General features: G+C 37.4%; 1 protein-coding gene across 1 annotated transcript; it reads right to left on the reverse strand.

Annotated features, from left to right (window-relative positions):
* Positions 1-1,419: 1,419 nt before the first annotated feature.
* LOC117302119 lies at positions 1,420-11,833 on the reverse strand. Its single transcript, XM_033785918.1, has 3 exons — positions 11,378-11,833; positions 9,094-9,252; positions 1,420-3,189 (listed from the first exon to the last, which is right to left on the reverse strand). The coding sequence occupies exons 1-3, from the start codon at positions 11,487-11,489 to the stop codon at positions 3,122-3,124; spliced, it is 339 nt and encodes a 112-aa protein (XP_033641809.1). The 5' UTR covers positions 11,490-11,833; the 3' UTR covers positions 1,420-3,121.
* Positions 11,834-12,208: the final 375 nt, after the last annotated feature.

The following is a 12,208-nucleotide window of genomic DNA, read 5'->3' on the forward strand; positions in this document are numbered from 1 at the left end:
GTAATTGAAATAAAATTAATTTAATTTTTTTAGTTTAAAAGGCAAAACAATGGTGTTGTATTCATTGATTGTGGTCAGGGTCTAATGAAATTGCAATGATGCTTCTGCAGAACTTCCCGTCTACAGCTTTTTTTTTATACAACATGCGAGGCAATTGTCAAAAATGAGTGGGGCACAGCACAGTCACAAAATGTAACCATGTATCTTTGGCTGTCTATCATTGATTCCTTTAGCAGGCATTTTATAATGAGAGTGGCACTATGGCGGCCATTGATACAATGTTAGCCTTTAGTCAAGGCGCACGCGGCACACCGGATGGCACGCACAGCTTCACCGCTCGCGCTAGTCTTTTTTCGTGCTTGCGCCTTGACTAAAGGCTATAGCAATGTACGGTCAGCAGAGAGATCGGGTCCTCAAAACACAAACAGAAGTCTGTTCTTTATATAACAGAGGAAGTCCAGGTACTCGACTCCGGCCTTTGGATATCAGTCGGTCATCCTGCAAATTATTATTGCTTTGAAAAAAATACCCTTTGTCGTCGAATCCTCTCTCTATTGTAGGCCTACCAAGGAAAAACAATCCCCGGACCTCAAAAGCCCCAAGCACAAACCGACTCCTAAATTACCCCACGACACATGACGGCACACTAGTCAAGGGCGAAACCGGTAAACTGTGACTTTATGTGAAGTCACGCGTCGGTCACTTAGGTGCCATGATCGAACATCTAAGCCGTGAGTTGTGGTATCCATTTCAACAAGTTACGATTGAATTTCATCGGATTGTGTTTGGTTGGTCCTGCGAGACTGGAGGCTTTAGTCTTAACTCTTTCATTTTTCCCCAGGCGTCTTCAACATCTCAGGTAAAATCTTCCAGCACAGCTGTGCGCGCACGTGCGGTTAAAACCTGTACTTGAACATTGCGCGTGCTCTAAATGCACACGTATTGCGATATTGAATAGTGCTATATCATGGCAGTTTTAATGGCGAGGATTTTAAAGTGTGTTTTAAATTCTAGAGACACTGTAGGTTTTGTCTTCGTTGATTGCAGCTTATTAGCTTGGCCTTGGCATTAACCATGCCTTGAAATCTTGAATCGTTTTTTTAAAACGGTTCAAGAAAGGGTTAGTACTTAAAAGTACTTATCACTCTGTACTGAGACGAATCTTTTAAAACTTACTATTTGACATAAATCAATTATTAAATTTGAAAGAATCGGCGGCCAATCGTAATCGTTTTGTAGTTCTAATTACGTATTATTATTATTTAAACTCGCGATCAAAGCAGATTTTAATTGGCCGACGAGGTGTCGTAGTCAGATCCTTTATTACCAAGGGGTATTGGTACATCTTCTTTTTAATTTTGTTTGGTTTGTCTTGGGATATTTTTTTTAGATAATAATAAAAACCTCAGACACAATTAATTTATTTGAATATGCCTGTCTTTAATATAAACCTAATTGCTTTAATAATGGTACTAAACAATGATGTTGACCAGAAAAATTGTCAAATAAAAGAACATCGACGACTTTGTATACCTTTTGAACGGTAGCGATAATGTGTATGCCCAAATCTTATATAATTCATAATTATAAGTTATGAATATCATCTCACCAGACTTGCGGTTTAACAGTCTTAAGTACTTGAGCAAAAACCAACAAAATGCTGTTAATTATCGAAGTTGACAGTGAGTGAACACATGGTTTCACACAACTGCTGTTTTATGTTTTATGTTTTAAATCACGTAGAAGCCTCTTGCGTTTTGGCTTGAACCGAAATCCACCCTTTACGATTTATTATTAGTTATTATCCGGCTTTTTATTTTAAAATTATTTACACTGGATAACTTAAATTACTCAGTTTTAGACGACGTCACCTAATTGGTCGTATTGGGGATGCTACTATGATGGGCCGTCTCGAAATGATAGTTTTTCCTCTGGCCTCGCCCACAAAATATAAACCTGCGATCCAAGCAAATTCAAAAGTGGCCGACGAGATGTAATTGTCATCAAAGACTCATACCCTTTATTAGCAAGAAGCCTGTGGTGACGTCACGGAGAGCAAACGTAACATATCGCTATATACTTTGTGAATAGTTTGCCTGTTAGACAATGCCAGTATGCCTTTACAACTAAACATGCACCTCACCATGCCAGTGGGCGGTGCTTAACTAATTATCTATTCGTTTATGCAAACAAGTGGGAAGCCGAATGCGGATGAATAATATTTACAGCAATAATTAATCTTTGGATGAGTAGGCCTACACTGGTATGGTGCTAAAGAAACAAAACTAATAATACTAGAGGACGAAGACAGGAGTTGGCACCTAAAACTACAATTGGCTAAAGGATGCATTTTACAATCTAAACTTTGCTAAAAGTTGAGTTTTTCTCTATCAAATAATGGCAAGGCGCTCGTTTTGACATTTGTGTTGTTTTAATGTCAACTGCAAGGCGAATGCACATTTCATTATAAACACCTAGCAGTTACCAATCGCTTTTCTTATAAGGACAGTTTTGATCTTCGATTTTTTGAACTCATTTGGAAGGTCATTATCTAGATCAAAGTACAAGAAAGGCGATGACATTTTATGGAAGAGGGAAAGGGGTTGGGGATGGACACAATTACCAGGGTTCACATTCTGAATTTAACACCTTCTAAAAAATTGTCCTTTGCGAGGACCTTTACTGCAGTGCAATTGTTTTTAGGAATTATTGGGGGGGGGGGGGGTTGCAGGAAAATCTGGCAACCACTGTACACAGTGCAACTCGCTGAATCTACTTAAAATAAATGTACGTGTGCGAGTAACTTTGATGACGTCGTTTAAGACGTAATAACTTCGAGCGTTTCAGAAACTACGGTTTGAAAAAGAAGAAGAAAACCCGCATCAGGCTAAACCTTTCTCAAACCAGCAAGATTATTGTTACTTCGGTCGCCATTTGCTTGCCCAAGTACGGCAAGAAAATAACCCCAAATGTTGTCCGCTATCCGTGTATATGAATTAAACACCTCTGGCTACGGCTGTTCACTGTAGTAAGCCGTGGCCATAGCCAAAGGCGTAGTATCCTTACACGACTATGTTTAGTTGAATCGTGATGTAGTCGAGAGTCACTTGATTTGTGGTCCTCAAATGCTTCTTTTCTGAGATCCTTGTCCTTTGTCAAATACGGGTGTCCTCCAGAACAGAAAGTGTGCTGGATTTGAAAAGGGAGGCAGAGAAAGTACAAATTAGGTAAAAAGGCCTTCGCTTTACTGAACAAAAACATAGAGCAATTGAACGATCGTGTAGGAAACTTTTAAAGTATATTAAATTTGCATTGGGGATAAAAGATGTTTTACCCCTATGTCGACGTGTATCAAGCCCTGTATTTGGTGTTTTTCCCGAGTCCTTTGTCTGGTTAGACGGTTCTCTGGGTATAATAAAGAGGGTTCGATTTCCACCCGAGTTATGCCTGAGGATATTTTTCACGTGACTCTGGGAAAAGTTCTTATAGATACAGTGCTTTACACAGATTTGGTAAAACAGAATTATAGGGTTAACTTGATTACTTTTACGGGTAATAATGTTATCTTTCGGAGGAGAGGTGTTTCTGAAAACAACTATTAGTGGTGAGATTCTCGACGTTTCAATCAGTATACGCTGTTGGTCTTAGTGTGAATGCTAGCTCATGTATTTTTTTTTAAACAATATTTTGTTTGTTTTTGTTTATGAAAAATGTTTATTCCAAAATTAAAAGCTATTTATTTTACTCTTCTAGACTTCTCCTAAGCATATTAATGAGCAGACAATTATTAATTATGGGTATGCACAAGTTTGATTGTAAAGTTCTTTACTTTTTTTTTTAATCTCGATTGTTTAGTTTGTCCTTGAGAAAATTGACTCCCGTGAAAACAAAATATTTCTGAATTTTACGGTAAAAATATTTGAAATATGGCTGGGGTTCATGTCCGGTTCCAATGACAATAAACAACTGAGAATATTTGTAGGCCCTGAACAGGATGCCAGTCCATCGCAGTTTACTCCCCAGCTCTCACCAATACCCATTTGTACTCCTGGGTGGAGAGAAGCAATTATGATAACATTCCTTGCTCAAGGACACAAGTGTCGCAACTAACCAGGCCCAGGATTCGAAGTCCATCAATCTAGACCGCTCAGCCACGACATTTAAAAAAGAACAGTTAGTGGTATAATCATTACCAGATGGTCCTTTAATAAAAATCATCTAGGCTAAACTGTATCTTTAAAACACTTTTTTTCACCGTAAATGCTGACGAGACGAAAGTACAGTCTATGTTGAAATAGACACGACTCGACGCAAACCCAATACCCGCTCTTTTGATCACGTATCGATTTATCCATAGCCGCAAAGACGGCTTGTCTGGGAGACTACACACCAACCCACCCACGTCAACACGAAACCGATCCCCTACTTCAGACTTTTGAAAATTCCAAATGATCCGATTACATCCCCCAAAATATTTATTTCACCGTCTGTTAAATATTCTTAATAATTCTTGAATAATTGAATACTTGAATCACTGGGAAAAGAACTTCAAAAGAGGTAAATTCTCACTCAACTAATATTAAAGACTTCAGCTGAAGCCTTTTGTTATGCATCCGAAAGCATACCAAGTAAGGGTGTTTTTATTTCATTATTCTTTTGCAAATTCGATGACAAATTGAGCCAAATGTTCATAGACTTGTTATTTTATATGCATATTGGAATACATCAAGTGAGAATACTGGTCTTTGACAATTGCCAAAGGTGTCCAGTTCCTTTAAAGCGCGCTTGATGATATCTTTTATGTGGAATCTTAAGGAATAGTAACTTCACTTCTAGCTGAATCCCAGTTGCACTTCCCTAGACACGTCAAGGTGGATTTACGGAAACTTTTTTTAAACATTTTATTTGAGCAAACGTGTCAAGCGACTCTCATGTCAAGCCAAAGTAATAAATGTCGAGTATCATAGAAAAGTGTGTCAACCCCCAACTTATCATTACAGCATTTGGATCAGGATAAACCTCAGAAGCCCCTGGAGTTATTGGAAGTAACAAAGAAATTGGGGTTGGACAAATAAAGAATGTCCAACAACCCTAAGGATCCGTAAATGTTGTTCTTTCTTCGATGGTGAATGAAACGAGCGCGGTTGAGCAGACGTTAAAATAAGGCGCGAAATATCCGTGGGGTATTTTGTAGTAAAAACATATCACGGGGTGAATTCTTTAGATCTGAAATTTCCTTTTTGCGAAAGAAGGCGGTTTTGTATGTTATTCGCAATTAAATTTCTGGGTATAGTGAGATTGTTTTTCTTATTCAAAGAGTTGTTGACGAAAGAAGCTGGTATATGGGGCCAACCAATCAAAAGTTGTGTTAGAAATATTATATTAGTATGGCGCATATTAATTTGTATTTGTGATGGAAGTTTTGTTCTAATGTTCATAAGAATAGAAAAAGAACTAAGTAATGTTTGCGTTCATGTCTTATAAAGACTGGTTGTTTTCAAGAAATATTATATTCATATTGTTTTACTCAACTCCTTTATAGGGCTAAGACTTTGACGAACATCCAGTTATCAATCTCCAACAACATTCGACAGAGAGAAGTGATTTGACCATTCTGTAAGTTTACGTAAAGTGAAATATTTCCGGTAGTATTTTTGTTACCGCGATTCACATGGCAGCATGCGTGATGGGTGACAACCATTTCTTTTTGTTTCCTTTCTTTATCGGTACTTTCCTTCCCAGCAATGTGACAAGTTTTTTCTTTATCAAAATTATATATAGGCCTTTACTTTTTATAGTAAACAAATAATAATAATGCAGAACGAGAACAATATCATTACATCATTGGTTTTATGGAAGAGTTAATAGAGGTTAATTATTTTTGCATTGTAAAATTTACGCGTACCGTTACACTACAAAAACGGTATTCTCTCCATACGTTATAATCCCGTTTTAAATCATTTCGGAGATAATTACGGTTGTGCGTTATCTGGTTCGTAACTATTAAAGTAAACGTTTGAATTTGGTTGTAAGGAATTGTGTTCTTGTGGCTTTAAGTGCGTTTTAAGTAAGTTTTTGTGTGTATTTTGTGCTTTTAGAAACTCAAACCATAATGCATTTCGCTGAATATGGTTGTGTATAATGTGATAATAAAGCAAGCTATATAGGCCTACTATAATTTGCGTGCCAGATGAAATAATCATATAATAGTTTTTGCATCAAAATTCAGATAATTTTATGGTGATCCAAATCAATAAACGAGAATAATTTCCCGCTCTCACTATTCAACGATGAGACCTTAACACATGATGCGACATAGGAGCTTCATCGTGTAAATCAAAATCTAAACCCGGTGTGGCGGTTTCAGTCTTCCGCCGTGTTCAGTTTTCCGGGTGACGTAGTCGCTCATATCAGCACGTTGTTCGAACGGTTTTAGCTTTCCGGCGTGTTCAGTTTTCCGGGTGACTTGTCAGATACCTCCGCGAGTACCCTGGCGAGCACTGTAGTTCTCTCAGCAGTGACCCCACATTGTTTATATTACGATTCTTTTCTGTGTAGTTACATAATCTCTTGCCCCATCTTTACATGTATTCATGGGTACAACTTCAGGCAGGTCACACTCTGCTTGCGTAAAAAACAACTCATACGATCCACGCGTTTGCCGCTAGTTGTACTCGACTCGTGGACGCCGCCATGACAGCTACCGGAGGGTAACGGATGACTCAATACGGCACTAAAATTGAACTACTTTCGCTTGCTGTGCGCAGGCATCGCATGACGTAATGCTACCGTGTTTGGTCATTCGGAAAACTGAACACAGCGGAAAGTTGAAACCGCCACACCGGGACACGTTAAGGACTGACGGATGGGTTACGTGATTGGCCAAAGGCACCCATGTGACCTTTATCCTTCCACGTCTTTGAATCAAAACCAAATTGTCCATTTTTATTAAAGATGTCATCAGATCGTCACGATAGACACGAAGGAAGGAGTGTAGAAATGTCTCCAAGCTATGCAGCTTCTTGTCAATCGTCAAAATGTCATAAACTAATTTCCACTATTGTGAAATAATATTATTATCCACATTAGAGGAGTCGTTGTGAACGTGTATACGTGTGTTGGCCACAGGAAGAAAATTAACACAAGTATACCTGAATAGGGTTATCAGCCAAAATACAACGTATACACCATTTGCTATGGTTTCCTGCTTATTTTTTGCTAAGCAGAAACATTTTACCACTAATATCTGTTTAAGCAGCTCAACGAAATTTGTCTCTGTGTTTAACCTGCATGCATATTTTAAAGTTTAATTTAAACTAATTTATATACCATATGTATAATTCTGTAAACTAAAAGTTTCTGCGAAGCAAAAGTCACCAATAAGGTCACCCAAGAGAATCCGTCGGTGAAATGCATCTACGTAATCTCTCTGCGATTCCCATTTAACGTACATTATCTTGATTCAAAGAGCGTAAGAATAAACTGTAGTCCAGCAACCTAATGCACTTTAGCTTGATTCAAAACAGTATGTTTTTGCCTGCGCTCTCATGAGAAATGTCATCAGCATTGCCAATAACTAACAGAATAAAGGGAAAAAATCCAGCAATCATACAAACAAAACTATTTGCTAACAAGACTTTATCGGGAGATTTAAAATGAAAGAAGCCGAAACCGGAAATGACGATTTTCATTTTCCATTTTACCATTACATTTTGGTAAAAAACCGAAAAACTAAAACAGTTTAAGTATTTGCTCTTCGTATTAAATCGATCTTACTACGGTTTTTGTTGTTCATTTTTCGAGATATCCTATTTCCAGCACTGCCTGTAAATATTTTAAAGCATTTTCTCAAAAACTTTCTCTCGAATCTTCCTTTCTACTGACGCAAGACCCACTTTCCATTAGACTTAATTCAGCCGCTTAATCTTACTGCCGGTAGGGTTTCCCATTACCCTGTACGCACATCAGCCTTCAGATGAATTAGCTGTAACCGTAGTAGAGACTAATAACGGTAAAAGCCCTAGTAACGTACGTACAGGCGCATTTGTTTTAATTATCATCATATTGAAAGAATTAGGTTTTAACCTATATTATGGAAAGGAAGTTGGTGTTAGATTCATATAAGACTTAGGCTATGCATGTTTGAACAAATTAAGTAGGGTTCGGTGAGACCATGTAATCAATCTATTTTGTGATTAGTGGTGGCTCTGAGAAGAGCTGGTTCCTTTATTAATTTGAGTTACCTATACGTACATTGTTGTTAGTAAGCTGCTCTTGTAAATTCTACTCGACTAGTCTCCTCACCACAAATATTACTCTTTCTTATAATCCAGAAACGTTCAAGTTTATTACTTGAATGTTATGACCCGAGGAAATACATGAAAGGGAAATTAAATAAATGATTCAACTTTCAGTAATTGAAAGGAAATGATTGCGGCGTTTCTTGGGAGAAAAGAGCGGGTCTTTTTGTTTTATCTCGTTCGTCAAAGTATTTATTTTATATTTTATTAATCGTGATTTCATTTCATGATTCAGTTTTTTTTATGATTTAATTTCTTTTTAAAGAAACCGGGGTGGATATCACAAAGAGTTAGGACTAGTCTTATCTCGAGTTAGGACCAGTTACTCGTCCTAATTAGGACTATCCATGCAATTTGTATATCTCTTAGGACTAGTCTTAGGACTAGTCCTAACTATGTGAAACCGACCCCAGTACACTTATCGAAAAGAGAAGGGGTTCGCCCCGGTATTCCTGGTTTGATCGGAACTTGGCAGCATACTGCGCCACAGCACCTTGTAAACCATTCATGTGGTGATATATAGCATAGACCTCATAATTCAAACGTATAGTCCCACATCCTTGAATGAAAGAACTGTACGTTAAAGCACCTTGAGCGACACTGAACGGTTTTTGTTTGTAATGAAACTTTCTAAAAACAGATATTTTGGAGGTACCTTTCATGTCGATGTTTGATATAGGCCTAATGCAAACGATGACTATTATGAGCAACTCAATACACACGCCATACGGCATAAATTCAGCATTAGTTACTAAACCTCATCAATATTTAAAAAGGGCATGGTTAATCTTACATTTTCTTTTTGAAACTCGTTGTACGTCATCTTCATTAGGCGTGTCCATGTCTTCTCTTAACAAGACCAGGGCATCCAGTAGCAGGTCTACCGTCCTTCTTTGCCATAGCCCGGGGGATGTGGCTGCTGGTCTTGCAACCATGTCGTACGGGAGGTTCTCTGAGTTGTAGACAAAAAAAAGAGGAAAACAAATCATCATATTTTCTCAGAATTTCTTTTTATTTGCAACTTTCTGAATAATTATTGGTTAAATTAAAAAATGCAAACATCGTGGCAAAAAAGCCGAATTGTGGATGCATTACAAAGATTTTTTTTAACAAATTAAGCAGAAGGATTGAATCGGTGTGTAGGCCTGTTTAAAACAAAATCTGTTGGAACTCTGATTATTCAGAAAGTGATGAAGAGATTTTTTTGTAGAAAATAAACAAAAATAACTTTCTGCTTTTCGTTAAAGAAAACAAAATTAAAACGCCAAGTGCCTTTACCTCCGTGACTCGTTTTTGTCGGCATTAAACTTTGATCGATAACTAATTTTTGTTAAAATAAACGAGGATTACAATTGCCTGTTCATTTTAAAATGAAATCTTTAATATTGGATAAAAAAAAAAAAAAAAAATAACTGCCCTTTTTTAAGTACCTCTAAACAATTTGACATTTTCTTTTAAGGTTTTATATTCATTTCACGTTTTTGAGCTAATGGAACTATGCAGTATTCATTGTAGGTTATATCTGTTGTCGAAAGTCAGAAGAAAAATGCACTGTTTGCACGAAATAAAAATACATTTTTACATCTTTGAGAAGATATATTCTCGTCTTAGGGTCTGCTGATATAAATAATTTAAAAACACACAAATCAAAATTATCTTAGAGGTAAATATGGCTATAGGGTAGTTCAGTAGTAGATTACGTTTATCCGGAGGGTGTTGGTTCAAATCCACCATAGTCACTTTTCTTTGTTCAAACCAAAATTAACTGCGACATAATGACTGTTTTGTTTTTGGTTTGTTGTTTTCTTTGACCAAGTGAATCCTAAACAAAGTCACTGAGGTGAAGTTTTTCACCCAGCTGAACAGGCTAAACAAAGTTTCGCAGACGACTGAATGTTTTTCCTATTTGCGTTGATATGAGGATATGGAATCTATACACAAATTTAAATATTTGATAAGTAAATCAATCAGTTCTTCCTTAAAGGTTATTTTGTGGAGTCAGCTATGCGTATGGTTTTATGGTATGGGCGATACAGAATAATTAATGCTCCACTGAAACATGAACAAAGGGAATTTTAAGTCTCCTCTTTTTATTCTGTGATCAAAAGATATCTTTAATGCACAAATGTTTCTCAGAAATTAAACAAAATTGTGGACAAATTTTAGGTAATTACTGAAACTCTAAAGGCTGACCAATTAGTTTAATTAGCGCGTAGAAAGACCACAACTCAGAGTATACAATCTTTTCAGGGTTAATTGAAAAATGTTCAATATTGATTTGTACAATGCACATAGAGGACTTAGCCATCAGGCTCACTTAAAAACTTAAATTCAGAGAATCTCTCACTAGGTAAATTGCTCTTATTGACCAGTCATTCCCACTAAGCATTAGTCGGATGAAATGAGAAACTAATGACCGTCTAATCCAAACAATGCCACTTGTTGACGGAGGTTGTTGTCCTAAGACGCTAATCTGAATGCAAATTAATGTTTTCAACCGTCCACTTTAAATACCGACCAAGATTGTACAACAACAAATCAAAAGGTTGGCTTTGTTTTACACACTGCGTTCACGGTGTGGAGAAAATTTCATGACAAATTTCTCCAAAATGAAAAGTTGAGCGCTGCCACTCGTAATTTAATCAAATCTTATAAGATGATTATGAATATTGGAAATAAGTTCATCTATTGTTTCGAGTACCTACTAACAAAATAACAACTTTTGAAATGAATTTGACGGCGATCAGAGCACACTGATCGGTACGTCGAGTTTCTCACATCATCTTTTTAGAATCCTACTGCCGCTCCGTTTTGAACCGACTACAGTTTACAATAAATCCGTCAAGTAAACCAAAAAAGGACAAAAACGCGACTTGTCTTGTTTCTAGTAAAAATAAATCTTTGGCAAGTGAGGTCAAGCAGAAATCCCTTCACACAATATTTAAAAATCACATCCATTTGGTGAAACTGATTATTTGAACAAAAGCGCACCTCAAATTCAATCAAATTATTGTCAAAAAAAAAGATTAAGGATTGTGTAAAAAGAAAAGGAGTAAGTGACTAAGATGCTTTCTTACCTTCTTCCGAATAAGGCGTTTCCATTGTGCTAGCTGATCGTGTGAGTGTCGATATAACTACAGCAACCATTGCTAAAAGCACGCAAATTCTTGCGCTAGTCGTTCCCGCCATTTTCCGTAAAGTTGTCGTCTGCTCTTGGTATCTGCTATGGTTGATACACAAATCTGGTGGACATACGGCTTGGATCACTGTACTCCGAGTTAATGAACTTCTCTCTTTGGCTCAAAGTGTATAATGACCGAAGCTACGGCCGAGGGAGCGGTTTTTATGCGGAGACTACGTTAGGCTCCTCCTCAACTCGCAACTACAAACAAAAAAACTGTGCGTGAGTTGTTTTTGCTGTCAGAAGAGTCCCCGGGCGGCGACTTCACGGACAAAAGATAACTAGCCTGTTCTTGGACGGAGGAATGAGTTCGTGTCGTAATTGCTAAAGCAGCGTGTTTCGTTTTTTGCATCTGATGGAGTGGTTAACGTTTGGTGATCGCAGGCGACATTTTAATGAACATCTTGCAGGTTTTTTTTCCTTTTTTTTCTTCTTCATGCCCACGCTGCTGCAAAACGTCTAAGTTACGGATGATCTGATTGGCTGGAGGGGTTCCGGTGTCACACACACGGATGTACCTGTGGTTTCCATTGGTTCACAGCGGTATGACGTCAATTTCGTCTCGTGCAACTTTTTTTTAACATATAGCGAAATGATAATGGAACACGGAACATCATGTTAAAGTACAAACAATGTTTGACATGAAAAATAAAAATAAACTTTCATTATGAAGCCAGCATTTTTATTAAGGTACGGGCACTACATCTTTGAGCCCATTTGGAGCCAC

Source organism: Asterias rubens, chromosome 18, assembly GCF_902459465.1.
Source record: "Asterias rubens chromosome 18, eAstRub1.3, whole genome shotgun sequence".
NCBI classification, from domain to species: Eukaryota; Metazoa; Echinodermata; class Asteroidea; order Forcipulatida; family Asteriidae; genus Asterias; species Asterias rubens.

What these genes read in the sequence shown, in the direction of transcription:
- LOC117302119 (XM_033785918.1), bottom strand. Translation starts at nt 11,489, where the DNA reads ATGGCGGGAACGACTAGCGCAAGAATTTGCGTGCTTTTAGCAATGGTT. An exon ending in AACGCCTTATTCGGAAGAAG is followed by an intron (nt 9,253 to 11,377) that starts GTAAGAAAGCAT and finishes TCTACAACTCAG; the next exon opens with AGAACCTCCCGTACGACATG. An exon ending in ACGAGTTTCAAAAAGAAAAT is followed by an intron (nt 3,190 to 9,093) that starts GTAAGATTAACC and finishes TTTCAAATCCAG; the next exon opens with CACACTTTCTGTTCTGGAGG.